The sequence below is a fragment of the Labrus mixtus genome, chromosome 8 (genome assembly GCF_963584025.1).
Source record: "Labrus mixtus chromosome 8, fLabMix1.1, whole genome shotgun sequence".
NCBI classification, from domain to species: Eukaryota; Metazoa; Chordata; class Actinopteri; order Labriformes; family Labridae; genus Labrus; species Labrus mixtus.
The window spans coordinates 30,173,525-30,198,464 of NC_083619.1; the positions used below are offsets into that span (position 1 = coordinate 30,173,525).

The 24,940-nt window shown below is 41.2% G+C and overlaps 1 protein-coding gene and 1 long non-coding RNA gene across 2 annotated transcripts; both read right to left on the minus strand.

Moving 5' to 3' along the window:
* Positions 1–4,404: 4,404 nt before the first annotated feature.
* Positions 4,405–5,417, minus strand: LOC132979601 (uncharacterized). The gene is made up of 2 exons (XM_061045504.1): positions 4,964–5,417; positions 4,405–4,830 (listed from the first exon to the last, which is right to left on the minus strand). The coding sequence occupies exons 1-2, from the start codon at positions 5,367–5,369 to the stop codon at positions 4,451–4,453; spliced, it is 786 nt and encodes a 261-aa protein (XP_060901487.1). The 5' UTR covers positions 5,370–5,417; the 3' UTR covers positions 4,405–4,450.
* Positions 5,418–21,627: 16,210 nt separating this feature from the next.
* LOC132979602 (uncharacterized) lies at positions 21,628–23,202 on the minus strand. Its single transcript, XR_009674070.1, has 3 exons — positions 22,769–23,202; positions 22,003–22,650; positions 21,628–21,758 (listed from the first exon to the last, which is right to left on the minus strand). It is a non-coding gene; the product is annotated as an uncharacterized LOC132979602 (long non-coding RNA).
* Between the last annotated feature and the right edge of the window lie 1,738 nt (positions 23,203–24,940).

Genomic DNA, 24,940 nt, shown 5'->3' on the forward strand with positions numbered 1-24,940 from the left:
CCATCACATCATATTAACTTTTTGTATATTAAGAGCTTCATTTATATCTATAGTTTGCAAACTAAATTCATGTTACATTCAAACAGTTCTGGATATGTGGAGAGCGCCTGTCAGAGATCTTCTTTATCATCACTACAAAACAGTCGAGCCTACATCTCCATACCTACAGTTGATGTTTATCAGTGTGTGACTCCCTCTAGTGGATGTTGTGGAGTATTGTGTTGTCTTCTCTCCAGAGGTTTTTGTACAGAGTTGTGGTGTTTCCTGTCACTGTGGGCTGCAGAGCACAGTAGTACACAGCAGAGTCAGTCAGCTGAAGCTTCTGGATCTTCAGAGGAACTGATTTCCCGTTGATTGTTGCATTAAATCTGTCTTCTGAGATCCCAAGAGCATTTTGTGACAATCCTGCATAGCCTTTCCACAGGTACTTTGGGAAATCACCCATTTCTTGTCTGTACCAGAACAAATAGAGGGTCGTTGAAATGGTCTCAACTTTACAGTCAAGTGTGACTGTGTCTCCTTCAGGAGCAAAGACATCTTCTGTTGGCTGGATCACTCTGTCTTCTCCTTTACACTCTGAGAAGAGAACATGAGGAGGGAGAGATTAATTGTTGTCAAAAATACTTACTAGGTCAGAAAAGTTACATAGCTAGAGAATCAGACAGACAAACATGTACAGAGTAATCAGAATATGTTCTTTGTCTCTCACCTAATAAAAGAGCAGCCAGAATAATCCACAGCCAAAGTTCCATCTCTACAACAAGGTTTAAACCAACAGGAGGAACTCTCTGATGTTCAACATTCAGAGTGAGAAAAGTTCTCTTCCTTGCAGCAGTTTGTATTGACAGAAAGGTTGAACTCAGTGCAGAGGTGATGAACCGCCTACCTGATAATGTCGCCCTCAAGTGGAGGAAAAACATTAAATAGATCAGATTAGTTCTTCTGCAGTGAGCCTGCTGGTTCTGTATGCTTACATAATGCATCAACCTACAACTATGATGCAAATGTGCAGAAGTGTGTCCCAGACCCACCGTCCATCCTTCACCTCTGGGAGAGACTTCCAAGTTTCCAAGCAGTCTTCTTTCCTCTGCCAGCACATACAGAAACAGTACCATTAAATCTGTGTGTCATCCTGTCGCTCCTGGTTGAGGTCCGTTGTGGATCCGGAGAAGGTCTTCTTCCAGGGATGCATAACCACTATTACAGGTTGGTTGGTTGATCTCTATAAAGATTCATCTGTTAATACATGACAGGGGACACAAATGTTCCAGTTGATGCTGTGGGGTGGCTTGGATTGCTTGGATGTAGAGGTCTAGGTCTGATCTATCAGGATATGTCACTTTTAAAGGGTTGTGACAAAAACACCATCGCAGGAGAGGATTCTGAAAAAGATGCAGATGAAAACAACCCAGCACCAACCACCATACCACATTTAACATCTAGAGTATCATCTTGAAGGGGTCATTAACAGACAAACCATGCTGATTTTTTTAATGGGTTTCACATACCAAAATCCTTTGGGTTTCATACACATTCATTGGTTTTAAAGTTGTTAGGACAAAATGAAAACATCCTTCCTCAACATCACTTCATTAGGCTGTATTTAATATAATTGAAGGGTGCTGTGAATTCTGATGACATCACCGGGGGCCATATTCAAACTCATTAACTCTTAAGAACAGTTTAAGTAAATGATTGTACAGAACTAGAGTTCAGTCAGGACCACTTTGTCAAGACAAAAATACTTTATTGCAATTATTTATATTTAGCGGTTGTTCTGGATCTCCCTGCCCGTCCACATCTTTACATGGAAAGCATTAGGCAGGAACAGCACACATTCCTGCCCTCCCCGTGCATACAAGGAAAGCTTAAGGCAGGGAGAGAAGCAGCACACCCAAACAGAGCAGGCATCAATGACAACAGCATGACATTGATTAAGTCAGAACAGAATAAAAGGAGGAGCTGGGGTGGAGGAGGTTTGTAAATGTAGCTTGCAGAGGGAGCAGCAAAGAGTAGGCAGTCTAGAGCAGTTATAATAAGGCGTCATAAGTACTGTTTGGCCAATAGGATGCTTTGAAGCAAATCAGCTGATGAGGTTTGCTTGAGATCAGCTGTTACCAAAATCTCTGGCATAAAAGAAGAGCGTGACTCTGTGGCCTGCCTGAACTAATGCTACGCTACATTTTTGTGATATCTCCAATACAGAAAACCACAACAATTAGCTAGCTGGCTTTAGCATTATTTCATATTTCTTTGTACTTTGATACACATAACCACACCCAAATACATATTTAACTCTGAGAAACATTTATTAGCTAGTTCTAATTGACTTCACAGAGGGATTAGCTTGCTACTGGGCTAGTTACATTAGCTACCTAACTTTCAAGCATAATCTACTTTGTGATTCATTTTGAGTAGTTATTTGATGGCACTTTGAAAATATGCAGATTATCTTAATATAACATCGAGTAAGGTCTCGACCTGCTCTTTTGTAAAGTGTCTTGAGATGACACTTGTTATGATTTGGTGCTATACAAAATGTGTAGTTAGTAGCTGAGTATTTAATTCCCTCAGTGTCTCATCAGCAGCTGTAACCACAGAGACTCTGATCAAACAGGAATCATCACAATCCATCTGACATGAAGCTGTGGTTTGAATCCCACTTCCCTCCTCTTTGAAGAGTAGTCAGATATCTGTGTTCAGGTTTTTGTACAGCCTCTTCTACACTTTGTATCACTGTGTTTCTAAAGCACAGTAGTAGAGAGCTGTGTCTTCAGGGGTTAGCTTTCTAATGGTCAGTTCAGTTGAGCTGCGTGATGTTTGAGATTCATATCGTTTATCTGGAATATATTCTTCATCACTATTTGATCTGGCTCCTTTCCAGAGTATAAACTGAGGTGCCTGGAGGTCAGAATGATGTCTGTACCAGTAGAGGTAAACATTCTGGTCTGTTGTCTCATAGTTACATCTGAGTGTGACAGATTCTCCTTCTGTTCCACTGACTTCATCGACTGTAGGAGAGATTTTGTCTCCAGCTGCTGGTCCTGTAAAAAGTGTAGAAATGGACAACATGAGACTAAACATTGTTAGTGAGGCTGAAGGGAAGACAGTGAATAGTGTCAACTCTACAGTTATAGTCAGAACAGACACATGTCAACAGTTCAGAGATTCCTGCTCTGAACTCCAGTTTACTTATTTAATAAATAGAATCATTAAAATGTGTTGTTCTTTTTATCTCACCAAAGAAAAGAGCAGCCAGAATAATCCACAGCCAAAGTTCCATCTCTACAACAAGGTTTAAACCAACAGGAGGAACTCTCTGATGTTCAACATTCAGAGTGACGTTTGTTCTCTTCTCAGCAGAAGTTATTATTCAAAGACAGGTTGAGCTCAGTATCTGGGTTTTGTACCACCTACTAGATAATGTCGCCCTCTAGTGGAGGTTGATGCTGTCTAGTTGAGGTAAACATGTCAGGAGAGCAATGTGGGAGAAGTCTTCCAGCTGTTTGTAAAGACTGTGAATGTTTGGAACAGCAGAACTTCATGTTATAAAGTGGTTGAATCTATGACTGGATTTTAATAGAATCTAAAACCGGATCAATTCTTATCAGAAACTGGATCAAGTTATTTAAGATGACCACATTTTCTACATCATGTCTTTAGTTTTAATCACTGTTCAGATGATGGTCTGTATCATTAAATACCATTGTAGTTTATCAGTGTGTGACTCCCTCTAGTGGATGTTGTGGAGTATTGTGTTGTCTTCTCTCCAGAGGTTTTTGTACAGAGTTGTGGTGTTTCCTGTCACTGTGGGCTGCAGAGCACAGTAGTACACAGCAGAGTCAGTCAGTGCAGCAGAGGAGATCTCCAGATTTACTCGTTTCTCCGTTTTGTTAATGTAAGCTGAGAAATCAGAATCTGTTGGATGAATCGATCCTCCCTCTGTGATGTAGAGCAGGAACTCTGGTCTGGATCTCTGGTTTTCTCTGTACCACTGGATGTTGTTGATTAGACCATCATATGTACAGGTCAGGTTGATGTTTCCTCCCTCTTCAACTTGTTTTTAACTGGAGGCCATTGTGAGTTCTCCCACATTTACAGAGGTGAGGTGCTGTAAAGGAAGAACTAGTATGAGTTGGTGCTGAGTTGTTTTGGTCTGATGTTCACAGCTTGATTAAAAGAGTTCTCAATCAATCTTTATTTGTATAGCACCAATTCATAACAAATGTTATCTGAAGACACTTTACAAAAGAGCAGGTAAAACACCTTACTCATTGTTATATTACAAAGACCCAGTTCTCTGTCATAAGGCTCCTCTGCAGTCAGTAGGAGGAGACTCATATCAAATCATTTTCATTTCTGAAGAGTTTTATCACAACTGTATCATGAGGGGAACGAATCTAGACTGTATCAACACATACAACTAAAGTTTATCAGTGTGTGACTCCCTCTAGTGGATGTTGTGGAGTATTGTGTTGTCTTCTCTCCAGAGGTTTTTGTACAGAGTTGTGGTGTTTCCTGTCACTGTGGGCTGCAGAGCACAGTAGTACACAGCAGAGTCAGTCAGCTGAAGCTTCTGGATCTTCAGAGGAACTGATTTCCCGTTGATTGTTGCATTAAATCTGTCTTCTGAGATCCCAAGAGCATTTTGTGACAGTCCTGCATAGCTTTTCCACAGGTACTTTGGGAAATCACCCATTTCTTGTCTGTACCAGAACAAAGAGGGGGTTGTGTAAGTTGTCTCAAATTTACAATCAAGTGTGACTGTGTCTCCTTCAGAAGCAAAGACATCTTCTGTTGGCTGGATCACTCTGTCTTCTCCTTTACACTCTGAGAAGAGAACAGAAAGAGGAAGAGATGAATTGTTGACAAAAATACTTACTAGGTCAGAAAAGTTACGTAGCTAGAGAATCAGACACACAAACATGTACAGAGTAATCAGAATATGTTCTTTGTCTCTCACCTAATAAAAGAGCAGCCAGAATAATCCACAGCCAAAGTTCCATCTCTACAACAAGGTTTAAACCAACAGGAGGAACTCTCTGATGTTCAACATTCAGAGTGAGAAAAGTTCTCTTCCTTGCAGCAGTTTGTATTGACAGAAAGGTTGAACTCAGTGCAGAGGTGATGAACCTCCTACCTGATAATGTCGCCCTCAAGTGGAGTAAAAACATTAAATAGATCAGATCAGTTCTTCTGCAGTGAGCCTGCTGGTTCTGTATGCTTACATAATGCATCAACCTACAACTATGATGCAAATGTGCAGAAGTGTGTCCCAGACCCACCGTCCATCCTTCACCTCTGGGAGAGACTTCCAAGTTTCCAAGCAGTCTTCTTTCCTCTGCCAGCACATACAGACACAGTACCATTAAATCTGTGTGTCATCCTGTCGCTCCTGGTTGAGGTCCGTTGTGGATCCGGAGAAGGTCTTCTTCCAGGGATGCATAACCACTATTACAGGTTGGTTGGTTGATCTGAGTGGACTCTATAAAGATTAATCTGTTAATACATGACAGGGGACACAAATGTTCCAGTTGATGCTGTGGGGTGGCTTGGATTAGGATAGGATAGCACTTTATTGCTCCCCCGAGGGGAAATTCGGGCGTTATAACAGCACAGACAAGAAAGCTCAAATACACGTTAAACAGAATAGATAAGATAAATAAAAATAAAAATAAAATCAGGGGGTATATACAGTACAAAATGAATGATGAAGTTAACTGGGGGGAATTGAGAATTGAGACAGTATTTGCAGAGAATGACAAGATAAAGTGACAAGTGATGATTAAAGTGACTTGGTATGATCAATAGCAGCAAGTAATGTAAACAGCAGAGAAGAGAGGCAGTGTTGTACCACAGTAATGCAGAGTGTAGTTATATAATATAATGTAGTATAATATAATATAGTGCAATATGAACAATACAGTGTAATATAATGAAAATGTTATATAATATAATATAGACTAGTATAATAATATAATAAAAATATATAGAATGTACAGTATATATGTATATATATATATTGATGCTAAATAATAATAGTAATACATAATACAATGATAATAATGAAGCAGGTCATGGGGGTAGTGTTTTATGGGGGGTGAAGTTTTGTGTCAGGACGTACTGTTATTGTTGTCATAGTCTGCTGTTGTACAGTCTTATGGCAGTGGGCACAAAGGAGCCTGAAGCGCTCTGTTTTGCACCTGGGGGGGATGAGGCGTTGGCTGAAGGAGCTGCCCATCTGCCACAGCTCACCATGTAGGGGGTGAGAGGAGTTATCCAGGATGGATAAGATTCAGCCACTGACTCCAAAGTGTCCAGATCAAGACCCACTACAGAGCGGGCCTTCCTCACCAGCTTGTTCAGCCTGTTTGCCTCACCAGTCTTGATGCCACCCCACCAGCACACCACAGCAAAGAAGAGGGCGCTGGCCACCACAGACTGGTAGAAGGTCTTCAGGAGTCTGTTGCAGACACTGAACGATCTGAGTCTCCTCAGGAAGAACATCCTGCTCTGTCCCTTCCTGAAGAGGGCGTCAGAGTTGTGAGTCCAGTCCAGTTTATTGTTGATGTAGACCCCAAGGTACTTGTATGAGTCCACCCTCTCCACTTCCTCCCCCTGGATGATGACCGGGGCAGGGGGCCTCTTCTTCTTCCGGTAGTCCACTACCACCTCCTTTGTTTTGCTGATGTTGAGCTTCAGGTGGTTGCTTTCACACCATGTGACGAAGCTCTCTAACAGTCCTCTGTACTCCTTCTCGTCGTCATCAGTGATGCACCCAACAATGGAGGAGTCGTCGGAAAACTTTTGGAGGTGGCAGGAACCAGAGTTAAACCTGAAGTCTGATGTGAAGAGAGTGAAGAGGAAAGGCGCCAGAACAGTTCCTTGAGGTACTCCTGTGTTGCCCGTCACTACATCAGAGATACAGCCGTCGACTCTGACATACTGTGGCCGGCCCGTGAGGTAGTTAAAAATCCAAGCTGTGGTGTCAGGGTGCAGCTGCATATCCAGCAGTTTGTCCCTCAGGAGGCAGGGCTGGATGGTATTGAAAGCACTGGAGAAGTCAAAGAACATGACTCTCACAGTGCTTCCCTTCGTCTCCAGGTGTGACAGGGCTTTGTGTGTCAGGAAGATGATAGCATCCTCCACACCAATGTGCCTCTGATATGCAAACTGCAACGGATCCTGGAAAGCAGTGAGCAGGGTCCTCAGGTGCTGGAGAACCAGCCTCTCAAATGTCTTCATGACATGTGACGTGAGTGCCACAGGTCTGTAGTCATTGAGAGCGCTGGGACGACCTTTCTTTGGGATTGGGACGATGCAGGAGGTCTTCCACAGGTCAGGCACCATCATCAGCCTCAGGGAGAGGTTGAAGAGGTGCTGAAAGACTCCTGCAAGCTGCCCAGCACACACCTTGAGGATCCTGGGACTGATGTTGTCTGGTCCACTGGCTTTTCTGATGTGGAGTCTGGAGAGTTCTCTTTGTACCTGGCTGGTAGTCAGAGTGAGAGTGGGACAGTGAGCAGGGGAGGGGTGTGGAGTACTGTCTATTGTCATGCAGGTACCTGAAGGGAGGGAGCTGGAAGGTGAGGGGGGGCTGTCCTTTGAAGCTGCTGATGAGGAGCTGAGAGGGGGGGGGGGGGGGGGTGGTCAGGACCTTGATGGGAGGAAGAGCAGAGTCTCCAGCAGAGGTGTGAATGGGGGCTGAGATGGTGGGGGGAGAACTAGACCCATTATTTGAGCTCACTGGGTCGGGGGATGTGTCAAACCTATTGAAAAATAGGTTCAGCTCAGCAGCAAATACTGGGTCTCCTTTAATCCTGGGTTCCGGCCTGCTGCAGCCCGTCATCTGCTTCATGCCATTCCACACCTCTTTTGGGTTGTTCTGTCCCATCTTGGCCTCAATCTTGTCCTTGTAGTTGTTCTTGGCCTCTCTCAGCTTCTTCTTTAACTCCTTTTGGACAGCCTTGAGCTCCTCACGATCCCTAGTCATGAAGGCCCTCTTCTTTTTGTTGAGGAGAGGTCCAGAAGGTTGAGGATGTTGAGGTTTCCGGCATCAGAGGAGAGGAGAAGGTTGTTGGTGATCTTGAGGAGAGCTGTTTCGGTGCTGTGGTGGGAACGGAAACCAGATTGGAATGATTCATAGAGGTCATTGGCAGAGAGGTGGATTTTGAGTTGTGAAGCAACAGCACGTTCCAGAAGTTTTGAGAGAAAGGGGAGGTTGGAGATGGGTCTGAAGTTGTTTGGGATGTCGGGATTGAGTCCAGGTTTTTTTTAAATGGGGGTGACAGCAGCAAGTTTGAGGGATAGTGGAACGGCCCCAGTGGAGAGGGAGGAGTTTACTGTTGAGATGATGAGTGGGGATAGGGTGGGAAGGCAGGCCTTGACAAGACTGGTGGGGATGGGGTCCAGAAGGCAGGTGGAGGTTTTCATTCCCGTGATGAGGTCGGAGAGCTCTGCAGGGGAAACAGGGGAGAAGACAGACATTTTGTCCATGAGGGCAGATGATAGAGCGGAAGGAGAAACAGTGTTGAGTTTGCGGAAGTGGATTGAGCGTTTTTGTTTTGGCAGGGGGTTGGGAATGTCAATGTTTATGTTAATAGCTAGGTGGTCGGAGATGGTAAGATCCATGCCTGAGAGGTGATTTATGGAGAGACCAGTGGAACAGACTGGATCCAGGATGTGACCGCGGTTGTGGGTGGGGAAGTTGACATGTTGAGTTAAGTTGAAGCAGTTCAGTATTTCGATGAATTCAGTGGTTATTGTTGAGTTTGTGGAGTCCAAGTGTATGTTAAAATCACCAAGCAGGAGGATGGAGGGAGAGAGAGCACAAAGCTGGGTCAGGAAATACATATTTAACTCTGAGAAACATTTATTAGCTAGTTCTAATTGACTTCACAGAGGGATTAGCTTGCTACTGGGCTAGTTACATTAGCTACCTAACTTTCAAGCATTATCTACTTTGTGATTCATTTTGAGTAGTTATTTGATGGCACTTTGAAAATATGCAGATTATCTTAATATAACATCGAGTAAGGTCTCGACCTGCTCTTTTGTAAAGTGTCTTGAGATGACACTTGTTATGATTTGGTGCTATACAAAATGTGTAGTTAGTAGCTGAGTATTTAATTCCCTCAGTGTCTCATCAGCAGCTGTAACCACAGAGACTCTGATCAAACAGGAATCATCACAATCCATCTGACATGAAGCTGTGGTTTGAATCCCACTTCCCTCCTCTTTGAAGAGTAGTCAGATATCTGTGTTCAGGTTTTTGTACAGCCTCTTCTACACTTTGTATCACTGTGTTTCTAAAGCACAGTAGTAGAGAGCTGTGTCTTCAGGGGTTAGCTTTCTAATGGTCAGTTCAGTTGAGCTGCGTGATGTTTGAGATTCATATCGTTTATCTGGAATATATTCTTCATCACTCCATGATCTGGCTCCTTTCCTGAGTATAAACTGAGGTGCCTGGAGGTCAGAATGATGTCTGTACCAGTAGAGGTAAACATACTGGTCTGTTGTCTCATAGTTACATCTGAGTGTGACAGATTCTCCTTCTGTTCCACTGACTTCATCGACTGTAGGAGAGATTTTGTCTCCAGCTGCTGGTCCTGTAAAACGTAGAGAAAATGAAGCCATTAGATTAAATATTGTTCAAGAGACTGAGAAGATGAGACAGTGGAAAATATCAGTTGTTCAGTCTTACTGCAAGAACAAAATAATTCAAATGTTCATAGATTTCTGCTCAGAACTTAAAAACACTGAAGACAAGTTGTGCTTTATATCTTACCAAAGAAAAGAGCAGCCAGAATAATCCACAGCCAAATTTCCATTTCTAAAACCAGGTTTAAACCAACAGGAGGAACTCTCTGATGTTCAATGTTCACTGTGTTGAAGTGTTCTCTTTACAGCAGCAGCTGGTATTAATATAATGTTTGAACACAGTAGTTCATTACCTGCTCAATAATGTCTCCCCCTGGAGGAATTGTAAAAATGTAGTGCAGAAATTCTAGAAGTGACATCCTGGAACGCGTCTCTGAACTGCATACTGGAACACATTTAAAATGTTCTGAACCTGATGCACATGTTAATGAATTTATATAGAATCCATTCTTACTATTATTACACAAATGAAAATAGATCAAATCATTTTTAAAATATCAAAGTCAACACATAAAGAAGAAATGAGGACACAGGGTTGAACCATGTGGTACACAGTAATCAATCATGTGTTTCTAGATGTTTACAGGGATCATTTATTCAGAAATTTGATACCAAACTATCGATGAATTGCCCTAAAGAATTAATATGAAAAAGCAGCATATCAGACGTACTGTTCAGATATTTTATATTTATGTCAAGAATTGTTTGAATATTTAGAAATACTTAATCCTGGACAGTTCTGGAAATGTAGAAGGTGCCAAGAAAAGAGTGGGTAACAAAATAACTAGTCCATAGATTTAAGCATACATTTCCATAGATATGAAGATTTTGTGTTGTCTCAAAATGTAAAGTCTTTTTTATCCTGAGTACATCCATTTTATGTTTCTATCCACTTTGCGAATAATCTAGACTGCGTCAACACGTGCATGTAGAGTTTTAAAGTGTGTGACTCCCTCTAGTGGATGTTGTGGAGTATTGTGTTGTCTTCTCTCCAGAGGTTTTTGTACAGAGTTGTGGTGTTTCCTGTCACTGTGGGCCTCAGAGCACAGTAGTACACAGCAGAGTCAGTCAGTGCAGCAGAGGAGATCTCCAGATGAAACTCATTAGATTGTGTATCATGTTTTGTAGACAACTTCTCTGTTTTCTCTGAATATCCTCCTATGAGATGTTGTGGAGATGAACCTGATTTCTGCTGATACCAGTAGAGGTAGTTGGCAGAGCCTGAATAGTTGCAGGAGAGAGTCACATTTTCTCCATCAACAGCCATCATTACCTCTCTGAATGGTGTCACTAATTCCTCAGAGGATCCTAAAGAGAAAGACATATATTTCACTGTGACTGTAGTTGTCTATCTGGACACACATGTTTCATGTCTTAGATCTTACTAAGTCTTTTCAGTACTTACCAGTATGAAAGAATACTATCATCATCCAAACCAAAGGAAGCTGCATTGTTGTTCCTGTGATAAATGAACAGTAGAGAGAACACAGCAGCTCTTCTGTTCCAAAGTGACACTGTTCATATTCATTTGTGTAGCTCCTCCTCTCAACACTTACATCTCAAATGTAGTAACATAGGGGCATCTATGACTGGATTTAGATAAGATCTGTTCATCAATAACAACAAAAAAGAAACTAGACTAATTTATTTTGAATCAAATTCAACCTACAAATAAAAATGACCAGGCCTCGAACTCAACCCTGTGGTACACCACGAGGAATCACAGCCAAAGAAGAACGTGTTTATCAAAGACAGAAAAAAAGAAACTGACTTTGAATTTTGTCGTGCCAACTGTTCATGATGGTGCTTTATTCTAATGATTTGATCCAGATTAAATATGATGACAAACCATCACATCATATTAACTTTTTGTATATTAAGAGCTTCATTTAAATCTATAGTTTGCAAACTAAATTCATGTTACATTCAAACAGTTCTGGATATGTGGAGAGCACCTGTCAGAGATCTTCTTTATCATCACTACAAAACAGTCGAGCCTACATCTCCATACCTACAGTTGATGTTTATCAGTGTGTGACTCCCTCTAGTGGATGTTGTGGAGTATTGTGTTGTCTTCTCTCCAGAGGTTTTTGTACAGAGTTGTGGTGTTTCCTGTCACTGTGGGCTTCACAGCACAGTAGTACACAGCAGAGTCAGTCAGTGCAGCAGAGGAGATCTGTAGATCCAGATGTTTTTTATCCTCCCTCACTGTAACAGACAGTCCAGAGACGGAATTGGAAAGTGGTCCTGTTGATGTTTGAGAGGCGATAAATTGTGGTTGTTTTCCTGGATGTTGTCGATACCAGAAGAAATAATCACCAGTTGACAGTTCAGGGTAACTGTATGACAGAGTAACAGTGCTGCCTTCTGAACTGAACTCTTCATTCTTAACTGGAGTGAGCTCTTCATAGCTGGATTCTAAAAAAGAAGATATGATACAGAATCGTATGTTATTGAAATTCAACTCTTAATGCAACACAATCCATCACACCTCAAAAATCTATTGTTTTAATTCAACTTCTTTTAAAATGTAGATTCACATTATTTCCCTAAGCATCACACATTTTCCTTTACATACATACCTATGAGAGCTGATAAGAACAAAATAACAGTGAGTTGTTCCATGTTTGTAGAGGTGAGATGCTGTAACTGAATGTTCAGTATGATTCAGTTTTGTGAGTAGAGTTTGGTCTGATGTTCACAGCTGGAATCAAACAGTTCTCTGTCATCAAACACCTCTGCAGTCATTGGGAGGAGACTCATCTGTTGAACTAGTTTCATTTCTGAATTGAGAAACATCAAGCCTTCATCATGACATACCATAGAAGTTTATCAGTGTGTGACTCCCTCTAGTGGATGTTGTGGAGTATTGTGTTGTCTTCTCTCCAGAGGTTTTTGTACAGAGTTGTGGTGTTTCCTGTCACTGTGGGCTGCAGAGCACAGTAGTACACAGCAGAGTCAGTCAGCTGAAGCTTCTGGATCTTCAGAGGAACTGATCTTAAAGTAGAATCCAGTGTGGATGAAAATCTCTCCTCAAACTCTTTCATTGTTTTCCCTTCTCCAAACTTAAAGCGGCTCAGTATGAATTTGGGGCTGTTGTTTCCATCTTGTTTGTACCAGTAGAGATAATCATTTGATGAACTGCTGTTGTATTGACAGCCAAGAGTTACTGCCTCTCCTTCAGTAGCAGTCACATCTCCTTCTGGTTGCAGCACGTTGTCTGTTTGTGCCATACATTCTGTAAAACAGTAACAAATAGTATTAGTGTGCTGTTAAAGAATCATGTCAGTGTTGGATTGATATCAAAGAAACAGAGTTCATACCAAGACACACAGCAGCCAGCAACACTGAGATAACCAGAGGCATCATATCTGCAGTGTTAATAACTGAGTTACAGAGAGTATAAAGAAGGCTGTGATCTCTGTGTTTAGTCCACATCAACACTAAGTTAGAGGATTAGAAGGAGGAGCCTGATCACAGAGACAGGTCTCATTCACAGCCCTGTGTTATTCCCTGACTGACAACTTTACACTGAACATCTTTTACTGACGCTTTTAATGATCTGTCTTGTAACTTCCCCTCCTGAGTGATTCCAGTTTATAGTCAGTGACTCCTTCTAGTGGATGTTGTGGAGTATTGTGTTGTCTTCTCTCCAGAGGTTTTTGTACAGAGTTGTGGTGTTTCCTGTCACTGTGGGCTGCACAACTGCGGTCAAGCCAGCCTCTCCTCGAGTTTACATGGTGAAGTGAGCCGCCCCTAAATCTGAAGTGCTCACGTATTCTGATCTTTATGGTAAATGCTCCGGACTCCAGAGCGAACAGAGAAAGAGAGCGATGAAGTGAAGTGCTAAATGTCTAGGTCTTACCATAAAACTGACTATGAGAGACACGTGTATGAAACGGGAGCAAACAAAATACTGTTCAGGGAATAGCTTCGGAGGTCGGTGAAATTAGTTTGAGAATAATACTGCGAGTCTGCGATAACTTCCGTTTTTCAAAATAAGATGTTTTCCTGGGAAAAAAATATAAAAATATATGTTCTTCCATAAGTAGAAAATGATTCTGATATGGTTGGACTTAGTACTTCCTATACTACATGCACCTGTACTATGAAGTACTTTTACTGTGTACTTTTTGTGAAATCCACTGTCAAAGTCCATTATAAATCAATGTCAATAAAATAAATCTTTGTCAATGGATTTCACAAAAAGTACACAGTAAAAGTACTTCATGTTACTTGTGCACGTAGTCTAGGACGTACTAAGTCCAACCATATCAGAATCATTTTCTACTTATGGAAGAATTTTATTTTAAGATAAGTGTGCCATACATTGAAGCAAAACCACATAGGAGCTCATAGGCGTATAGCGTTTCTGTGTATCTGCTCGGTTCACGGTCTTCGAGCCGAAACCACATATGAACTTGGTATTACCTATGTCATGAGCTTAGCATGACCTGTGGATGCATCACGTTTCTGCGAACGTGCATTGTTCAGGATCTTGAAAAAAGAGAAACTTTTTGGCTATAAAAACTCTGCAGAAAATCTGATCGAGGTTCCTTTTTGCTTTGCTAAACGAATCCACGTCACTCTGACTTTTGAAATATCATTTTGGATCTTTTAAAACCTCAAGTGTCTACACTCACAGGTTTAGACTTTGGTCTTTGAGTTTTGCTTTTCTTTTCCATTTTTTATATTTTTCTTTTACTGTTTTGTATTTGCATTTGGAATATCATTTAACATTTTTAAATACATTTTCGGAAACTTTTTAAAATCGTTTTCTGACTGAAATCATTTACACCACAAAGACTGGAAGTTCCCCTTAAGGACCCCGTGTACCTCGGAAGGTAAGTTTTGAGCAGTCACACTACGGCACACTTGTCTTACTGATTTATATTACACACTTCATACACACCTAACATCCTAGCGAGGGGAGTTCACAGTTATTCCCTCTCTGGGGGGTAATCTAGAGTCCTATACCAGGGGTTATCCTTGAATCTAATTATTCTAGAAATGAATGTTAGGCAGATAATCCTGGGGCTGTGATTATAACTTGTTCATCTGTCCTCAAAGGGTGTTAGAGGAGTAATTTAAGTGTCTTAAATATCTAGGACAGAGATATTATAGTGATCTTTAAGTGTATACTGCACACATCTGTTAAAGGGGTTTCCTTCAGTGGAAAGTTTGTTTAGAGGTGTGGTTCGCAGGATGAGTTATGAGTGTCAGGAAATGTTTAGAGCAAAGCTAGGATCCCCCGCAGTGGAATGTGAACAAATGGACCCTTATGTCCAGAGGGTTTCCCGGGGACATCTAGACAGGAGATTGTACCTGTGACCTGTGTTGGCCTTTAAGTTTATGACATACATATAATTGCAGAGGCTGCTGTTGGAAAAGAGGGGTTGTCCTAAAAAACAGATAAACAGATGTCCTCATGTGCCCTGTAACATTGTGTATAAATAGCACTCTCAATGTATGTTCAGGAGAGATCACTTTTGGCTGTGTCTCTCCCAGGTCGAACCACGGCGAGCCTGGCGATGCTGTAACTTGTTTGTCAATAAAATGATCATTATGTAAGCAAGTCAGTGTCAACGGCGAATTTCTTCATCATCAAACATATCAACAACGGGAATCCACATCATAATTTTACACAGCTCCTTCCACTAGGAAAGAGTAGACTAGCAGGTTGGTAGGGAGTGAGATCTCATTTAGTTCAATAATTAGTTAACTAACTAACTGTGTGGTGAGCTTCCGTTAGCTATAGTGACCCCTTTTTGCATGTCCAGGACATGCTACATGCAGCATTAAATCTGTCTGTCCTGAACTCAGGAGCCTTTTCTTTTCTGTCTGAGTAAGATTTCAACATGTATCTCGGAAAATCATTACATCTTTGTCGATACCAGAACAGAGTGGGGCTTGTTCTAGTGGTCTCAAATGTACAATCAAGTGTGACCCAAAGGTTGGCTACCACCATGAGCCTAGTTTGTTCTTATAGCCTATTTCACTTTGAGCTGTTTTAAAGTCGCTTTTCTCCTGATTAATTGCATCTTTATGTCACTAAATGTTAGTTTAAACACCATTACACCGGTTTTTACCTGCAGAACTATTATTCTGATTAAATATTAGATGAATAGACTTCATTACATGCTGATGCGAGCAGCAGTTTTCTCCTTCACCACTTCTTTCTCTCCTGTGCTGCTGCAGCAGTGTTACTTTTTCTTTCTTTCTTAAAACCTGTTTATATTTGTAGTGTGTCTGCATGAAGATGTAGTAGGTTATATTTCCAGATGGTTAAAGTAAGAGGATCTCTTTTTTCTCACCTGTTGCCATGGCTCCATTAATGTTGGCTTTTCATAGTAGTGGTGCACGCGCTGAACACCGAGTGAACCTACTCAGAGTTGATTTAACTCAAATCAGCTGATCTGGAACCCAAAACTCAGAGTTTCCCACCTGAGGGTAAATCAACTCAGAGCTCAGAGTTAGAGTTTGTTGAACCTTCTTTCTGAAACGGGCCCTTGGTCCCAGTGGGCGGGGCCAGAGGAACACCTTATTTAGAACTTGAACTTGTTTTTAACTGGAAGCCATTGTGAGTTCTCCCACATTTACAGAGGTGAGGTGCTGTAAAGGAAGAACTAGTATGAGTTGGTGCTGAGTTGTTTCGGTCTGATGCTCCCTCTAGTGGATGTTGTGGAGTATTGTGTTGTCTTCTCTCCAGAGGTTTTTGTACAGAGTTGTGGTGTTTCCTGTCACTGTGGGCCTCACAGCACAGTAGTACACAGCAGAGTCAGTCAGCTGAAGCTTCTGGATCATCAGAGGAACTGATGTCCCGTTGATTGAAGCATTAAATCTGTCTGTCTGGAACTCAGGATCTTTATATATGTCTTTTGAGTAGCATCTCAACATGTACTTTGGGAAATCACCCACTTTTTGTCTGTACCAGAACAAATTTGGATATGGGTCAGTGGTCTCAAATGTACAACCAAGTGTGACTGTGTCTCCTTCATAAGCAAAGACATCTTCTGTTGGCTGGATCGCTCTGTCTTCTCCTTTACACTCTGAGAAGAGAACAGAAAGAGGAAGAGATTAATTGTTGATTGATGAAAAAAAGGATTGAGGTTAAATAATTTACATAGCCTTCAGAACAGACACACAAACAAGTGAGGAGTAAAACAAATGTATGATGCTATAGTTTCTCACCAAAGAAAAGAGCAGCCAGAATAATCCACAGCCAAAGTTCCATCTCTACAACAAGGTTTAAACCAACAAGAGACCTGATCTGACGTTCAGCCAGAAGTGTGAGAATAGTTCCCTTTACAGCAGCTGTTACATATGAATGCTTGAACAGAGTGCTGTGGTGATCTTCCCCCTTCATAATGTTTCCTCTAGTGGAGATAAAAAATATTACAATTGTGTATAAAAGGGACTTCAAGCAGGTTTTTGTGAGGACTCTATGAAGGTCTTGAACAGTTTTACAAGATTCATTTATCTTAAATCTTATCCCATATTCTGCTTTTTCTGGTTTTATATGCTCTTTAGTGTGTTTTCCAAGTGTCCTGTGCATGTTTAGACACATCTATTTGCCAAAATTCAAAGTCCACGGAAACGCGGCTACTCCTACGTCCTCTTGTTAGCTGCAGCATTAGCTGCATGTAACGCTCGGTTCTAGCCCCCCTCGGAAATGTTTTGCCAGTGTGACGTCTTGTCAGTAAGATATCACTGATCTAAGCCCATTGGCTCGTTGTGGCCCAGCAGCTCATGTTGCAGGCCCATTAACTTCTGTAGCACGCCCACGATATGCCGTAGCCTGCGGTAGCACAGTAGTGCTAAGGTGCTAATGTTTATGCTCCCCTCGGACGGAGCCAGTGGCTGCATTCCCAATATGGTAAAAGGGGCATGACATTTCCCATTGCCCATTGCAGCTGCTACGTGCTACATGCTACGGGTGAGCGTATTGCATCACTTCCTGTACTGTTCTCTGCTGTTCTGTGTTGCTCAGTGCTGATCGTTAGAGCTAAAAGCTTAATTGTTCATTTTGCCTAGTTTCTTACGACTGTTGTTTCCAACACACTGTACGTTCAGACAAACAGAAGTAATCGAAAAGCACTCGTTCTCTCTAGCGACAAACCTGCTTAACAGTTTTGTTTATTTTAGCTACCTACTCTTTGCCTAGCTTAGCAGTTAGCTTCTTTTTCTGTCTCTCCCTCTCCTGCTCTCTCCTGCTCTACGTGTCATATGTTAAGTTACTCCTCGTCCTCCTTTAGTGATAATGATACATGTAAGAAATGTAGTTTATTTTTAGCTTTGGAAGCGAGGGTGTCTGAGTTAGAGAGACGGCTCCACACCATTGAGTCAGAGTCATCATATGCAGCAGTAGTTAGCCAGCCACCTGTAGCCGGTGCGGGCCGACATAGCTTGGCTTCCCCCCCGGTAGCTCCCGAGCAGCCGGGAGGCGGTGGCTGGGTTACTGTCCGAGGGAAGCATAGTCGAAAACCGAAGCACACGGTTCCCCACCAACCACTTCACGTTTCAAAGTAATTTTCCCCACTCAGCGACACACCCGCTGAGAATAAAACTCTGATTATTGGAGACTCCATAGTCTGAAACGTGAAGCTAGCGAAGTCAGCGGGCATAGTTAGGTGTATACCTGGGGCCAGAGCGGGTGACATCGCATCTCATTTAAAGTTGCTGACAAAGACTAAAGGTAGATTTGATACAATCGTAATTCATGTTGGCACTAATGACTCCCGACTACGCCAGTCTGAAGTCACTAAGGTTAATGTGGAGTCGGTGTGTACTAAGACGATGTCGGACTCCGTAGTGTTCTCTGGTCCCCTCCCAAATCAGACCAGTGATGACATGTATAGCCGCCTGTCATCACTCAACCGCTGGCTGTCGAGGTGGTGTCCAGCACACGATGTGGGCTTCATAGATAACTGGCAGTCTTTTTGGGGAAAACCTGGTCTGCTAGCTAGAGACGGCATCCATCCCACTTTGGACGGTGCAGCTCTATTATCTAGAAACATAGCAGAGGTTATTAGTCCAAAACCCTGACAACAACACAGAGTTCAGACCAGCAGGCAGAGCTGCAGTCTTACACTTAGATCTGTCTCCCAGTCACTATAGCTGTAATTCTGAATCGAACTGTAGTTATACTATAGGTACTGTGTCTGTCCCCCGGCCCAGACTCGAGTCATCCAAACGTAGAAAAAAAGGCGTAAATCGTCAAAATCTCATTAGAATCAAAACTACGAATACGACTTTGCAAAAAAATCAGAAAATTCACTGCAGTCTTTTGAACATTAGGTCCTTAGCATCCAAATCTCTTTTAGTGAATGATCTGATATCAGATCAGCATATTGATTTACTTTGTTTGACTGAAACCTGGCTGTGTCGAGATGAATATGTTAGTTTGAATGAATCCACTCCTCCCAGTCATTTTAGTACTCATATACCTCGAGACACCGGACGAGGTGGTGGGGTAGCAGCTATTTTTAATTCTGGTCTTCTAGATAACCCTTTCACATCCAGTCTCAAGAACCTTTCAGCCAGTTCTAGTTGCTGTAGTTTACCGTCCTCCTGGCCCATATTCTGAGTTTCTAACTGAATTTGCAGAATTTTTATCAGATTTAGTCCTTAGCAGTGATAGAATAATTGTTGTAGGTGACTTCAATATCCATGTGGATGTTGAAAATGATAGCCTGAGCACAGCTTTCATGTCACTATTAGACTCTATTGGTTTCACCCAGGGTGTAAACGAAACTACTCATCATTTTAACCACACCCTGGATCTTGTTTTAGCTTATGGCATTGAAATCCAAAACCTTACAGTTTTCCTAGAAAATCCTCTTCTATCAGACCATTTCCTTATTACTTTCGACTTTGTCCTACCAGAATTACCTCTGCTTAATAAAAATGTGCTCTCTAGAAGTTTATCTGATAGTGCTGTAGCTAGAAGTTGGTTTGAATCCTACTTATCAGACCGATCTCAGTTTGTTCATGTTAATGATAAGTCCTCTATGCACACCAAAGTTAGCAATGGAGTGCCACAAGGTTCAGTGCTTGGACCAATTCTCTTTACATTATATATGTTTCCTCTGGGAAATATTATGAGGAAACACTCCATACAGTTTCATTGTTATGCAGATGATACTCAGCTTTATGTATCAATGAAGCCCGATGGCACCAATCAGTTATGTCAGCTAGAAACGTGCCTTAAGGACGTTAGGACCTGGATGACCAGAAATGTTTTGCTCCTTAACTCAGACAAGACTGAAGTTATTGTGCTAGGCCCTAAAAACCTCAGAGAGACTTTTTCTAGTGATTTGACTGTCCTTAATGACATCAGCCTGGCATCTAGCACCACTGTTAGGAATCTAGGAGTTCTATTTGATCAAGATATGTCTTTTAGCTCTCACATCAGGCAAATTTCAAGAACAGCCTATTTTCACCTTCGTAATATATCCAAGATCAGGAATATCCTGTCGCAAAGTGATGCAGAGAAACTAGTTCATGCATTTGTTACCTCCAGATTGGATTATTGTAATTCTCTTTTGTAAGGGTGCTATGGTGGATCTCTAACGACTCTTCAACTAGTCCAGAACGCTACAGCTCGTGTATTGACTAGAACTAGGAAAAGGGACCACATTACTCCTGTGTTGGAAGATTTCTGCCTTTTAACAAGGCAGTTTTTTCTTACCACTGTAACTTTTGCTGCTTTGCTAAAGTGCTCATGATGGATAGGCCGGGTCTTTGTAATATAGCATAAGTAACGTATTTTACCTGCTTTTTGTAACATAACAATGAGTAAGGTCTTTTTACCTGCTCTTTTGTAATATTAAAAGACAAAGAGTAAGGTATTTTACCTGCTTTTTATAAAGTGTCTCGAGATAACACTTGTTATGAGTTGACGCTATACAAATAAAAATTGATAGATTGATTGAAATTGATTTCCGAGAACCGTGCTGAGCAACTGACCAATTACGGCTGAGCCAACAGGCTGACCAATCAGATCAGACTTGGCACACGTGGGGACTTTGAACGTGGGCACTTCAGAGCCTTAGAGAGAGAGTCAGAAGGGAGCCGGTGCATGGAGTGGCAGTACAGAACTTTAGCTATTGTGAACGTACTTTAGAAGGTACATAGATTAAATATATGAACCCCAAAAAGGGAATAATATAGGCTCTTCAACCAACACAAAGGAAACCTGATCAAATTATTTTAACAATATCATGGTCAGCCTGTAATTAAAAACTGAGAGGACCCGGGAATGAACCCTGTGGAACACCTCAAAAAATGGCAGCCTCCGAAGAACAAAAGAGAAGAGAGAAGAGAAGAGACAAGAACATTTCTGAATTGAGAAACATCAAACTTTCATCATGACATATCATAGAAGTTTGTCAGTGTGTGACTCCCTCTAGTGGATGTTGTGGAGTATTGTGTTGTCGATACCAGAAGAAATAATCACCAGTTGACAGTTCAGAGTAACTGTATGACAGAGTAACAGTGCTGCCTTCTAAACTGTACTCTTCATTTTTAACTGGAGTGAGCTCTTCATAGCTGGATTCTAAAAAAGAAGATATGATACAGAATCGTATGTTATTGAAATTCAACTCTTAATGCAACACAATCCATCACACCTCAAAAATCTATTGTTTTAATTCAACTTATTATTCAAATTATTTCCCTAAACACCCACATTTTCCTTTACATACATACCCTCTAGTGGATGTTGTGGAGTATTGTGTTGTCTTCTCTCCAGAGGTTTTTGTACAGAGTTGTGGTGTTTCCTGTCACTGTGGGCCTCAGAGCACAGTAGTACACAGCAGAGTCAGTCAGTGCAGCAGAGGAGATCTGTAGATCCAGACGGTTTCTCTCCTCATTCAGTTTCACAGTCAGTCGAGGGTGTGGAGGTTTTGCTGTCACTACAGTTGGATCTGAAGTGTCGCTGATCAGGAGAAGGAACTGAGGAGCTGATCCAGGATCTTGTTGATACCACTGGAGATTATCAGCTTTAACTGAGTATTTACAGGACAGAGTAACACTGTGACCCTCTGATGAAAACACTTCAGCACTGCTGGCAGTAATATCATCCTCCAAGGTGTTACCTGATGGAGACAAACACATGATGTTTCAACATCAGACATACTGTAGTTTAAAGATGTCACACAATAAACATCTTGTGTTCAAACAAACAATACAAGAAACAGTCATCAGTAAAGAAGTGTTGTTTTCTAGAAAGTGTTTTTGAAATGTTAAATTGATCTGTCGCTGATCCAAAAATTCATACTGGATCTGAAATTCTTTAAAAGCTTCTTTGTCATTTAGATTTCTTATTAAACACAAACATACCCAGGAGAGTTAAAATGAAGATAATAGTGAGTTGTTCCATGTTTGTAGAGGTGAGACGCTGTAAGTGAAGAACAAGTATGAGTAAGTTTGGTGAGCTGTTTGGTCTGATGTTCACAGCTTGATTTAAAGAGATCTCTGTCATCAGGCTCCTCTGCAGTCAGGAGGAGGAGACTCTTTAAACTACTCTAATTCCTTAAAGGTTTTATCACAACTGTATCATGAATGAAATAATCATAGGTTTATCAGTGTGTGACTCCCTCTAGTGGATGTTGTGGAGTATTGTGTTGTCTTCTCTCCAGAGGTTTTTGTACAGAGTTGTGGTGTTTCCTGTCACTGTGGGCCTCAGAGCACAGTAGTACACAGCAGAGTCATTCAGTGCAGCAGAGGAGATCTGTAGATCCAGATGGTTCTTTCCAGACACCTTAGTCGAGAACTCTGAGTCTGATTTGAGAGAGTCTGCTGGTCTTGAAGAATTAAGTCCAGAGATATACAGAATAAACTCTGGTGGTTTTCCTGCATGTTGACGATACCAGAAGAAATGATCAAGACTAGAAACAGTCTTGGAGTATCTGTAGGACAGAGTTATAGTGCTGTCTTCTGAACCGAACACTTCATTCTTGACTGGAGTGAGATCATCACAGATAACACCTGAAGGAACAATAACACGTACTGTCTTTAATGTGATTTCCAGTAGGAACAAAGAAGTGCTTCTGATTCAAAATCATCTTTTTTAATGAATAAAGCTCTGATATTCTTAATGACCTACCTGTTAATGTGAGCAGAAACAAAGTCACAAACTGACTCAAATATACTGAAAGCATCTTTAAACATAAAGAGTCTCCTCTTGTATAAACCACATTTGTGAAAGTTTGTCTTTTTGGTCGTTGAGTCACAGTTTGACTCCTCCCTTTAACCCCTCCCTCCACTCAACTCTACAGTCATCTTTGTTTGTCTCTTATGTAGGACTGTACTGTGGCTGAGGAATGAAACCACGCTGCAACAGGTCAAGAGATTTCCATTTGGAGAGACAGGACTCAAATTCAGAATTGATTCTAAAGTCAAAAATGCATATTCCCAGAAAGAGAGAGAGAAAAGTGACTGAATATATGTACTAATTTAGTTGATATGCTGTAAATTTGCATGGTTCATGTATCTGCTGCACATTTGCTGTTTATGCATTTGTCATGTCTCTCTGTTGCACTGTTTTAGATATGTTTTTAACATGTATATGTTACAGGTCTCAAAATGAGATCCCATAAGCAGATGAGAATTTCTGTATAAACAGAAGAAAAGAATGAGACAGGCAACTGTGCTTCTATTCAGTTCAGCTTCACTCGGTAGAATCTTTATGAAACAGTATTCAAAATAAATGCTTCTTTTTCTGACACTTTGTGTTTTGTTTTCTGTATTCTAATAGTGCATCATTAATACAGAATTCACAACATCACAAATAATCACAATACAAACTGTCGACCAATTCCATATCTGGTTTTCAAGAAAAAACTTATATTTACGGTTTCTACAAAATAATCCTATATGCTACGGGTGTTTAACGACATAAACACACATTTAATCAGCTCTATAACTGAACTAGAGTTTACTTTTACTCTAAAACTACTTGAGGACAATATTAACCTCAGCTGTATAATTTCCCGGGCTATTAAAAGGTAATTGAATGTAACCTCACTCACAGATGTAAATAAAGGGAGACTAGCATGTTGCTCCTAGTACAATAGCTGAAGACTGACAACTATAACTCCTTATGACATTGAAACCGTGCACATATGACAATAACAACAATATCCATAACCTTCAGAACACTTAATCACACTGTTAATATAATATCTGTTTTGAAATGAGATGTGCAGGAGCTCATTTAAATCAACACAAAAGACACGACGATCGCCGGCGCCATCTTGGCCCGCACGCGGTAACCTTAGCATAGTATCTACTAGTTCACAAACACATAAAGTTCAACTACCTTTACAAATGTGATGTAGAATGTTTCCTTTGTGTTTATCAATATTTATATGCATTTACACATGTGTTTTAACCATACAAACCTGTATAAACAGAAGAAAAGAATGAGACAGGCAACTGTGCTTCTATTCAGTTCAGCTTCACTCGGTAGAATGAGGAAGAAACGAGAGTCCCGTAACAAAGACAGTCCATGCATGGGAGAAGCCCAGCGCCCCACTGCCTCCTGCTGGTGACACTGAAGTGTACTGTTATCTGGCTATTATAGCACATATTAGTGATGATCTTTCCTGGCAATATTATTCCAAAATAAAAACATAGACACATTACATGACAACATATACTTTCTGATACGTGTGACAGCGTCTGGCGTCGGCTTCTTTTTCAGACCTGCACAATGAAAGCGATACTACCTACAGATGCATCAAACTCATTCTTCATTACACAGACTAATGAAGGCAACATTCAACAAATAATTAATCTAATACCTCTCAGGCTAAAGATATGTTTGGATTAGATACTGAATTCATAAATAAGCATTCTCCACTTGTAAAGCCCCTGACACACATCATAGGTGACGGTAAAGTTTTGGGAGCAGTATTTCTAGACCTGAAAGAGGCCTTTGATACTGTAAACCATGACTTGATTTATAATACTCAAAAAAATCTACATTTCTGTAATCAAGCTCTCAGGTGATTTAAGTCATGTCTGGAATTTTGAAAGCAATGAGTTAAAATCAATAGTTCAATATCATCCCCTCAACACTGTAATGTTGGCGTACCACAAGGCTCCATTCTGGGGCCGCTGCTCTTTTGCCTATACATTAACCAACTACCAGACAGCTGTGAAAATGTTTGTTGCCAGTTGTATGTCGACGATGCAATCATCCACGTGTCATCAAAGACCCCATGACAGGCTGCTGAGTTGTTAAATAGGCAATTGGTCAGTGTGTCATAACAGC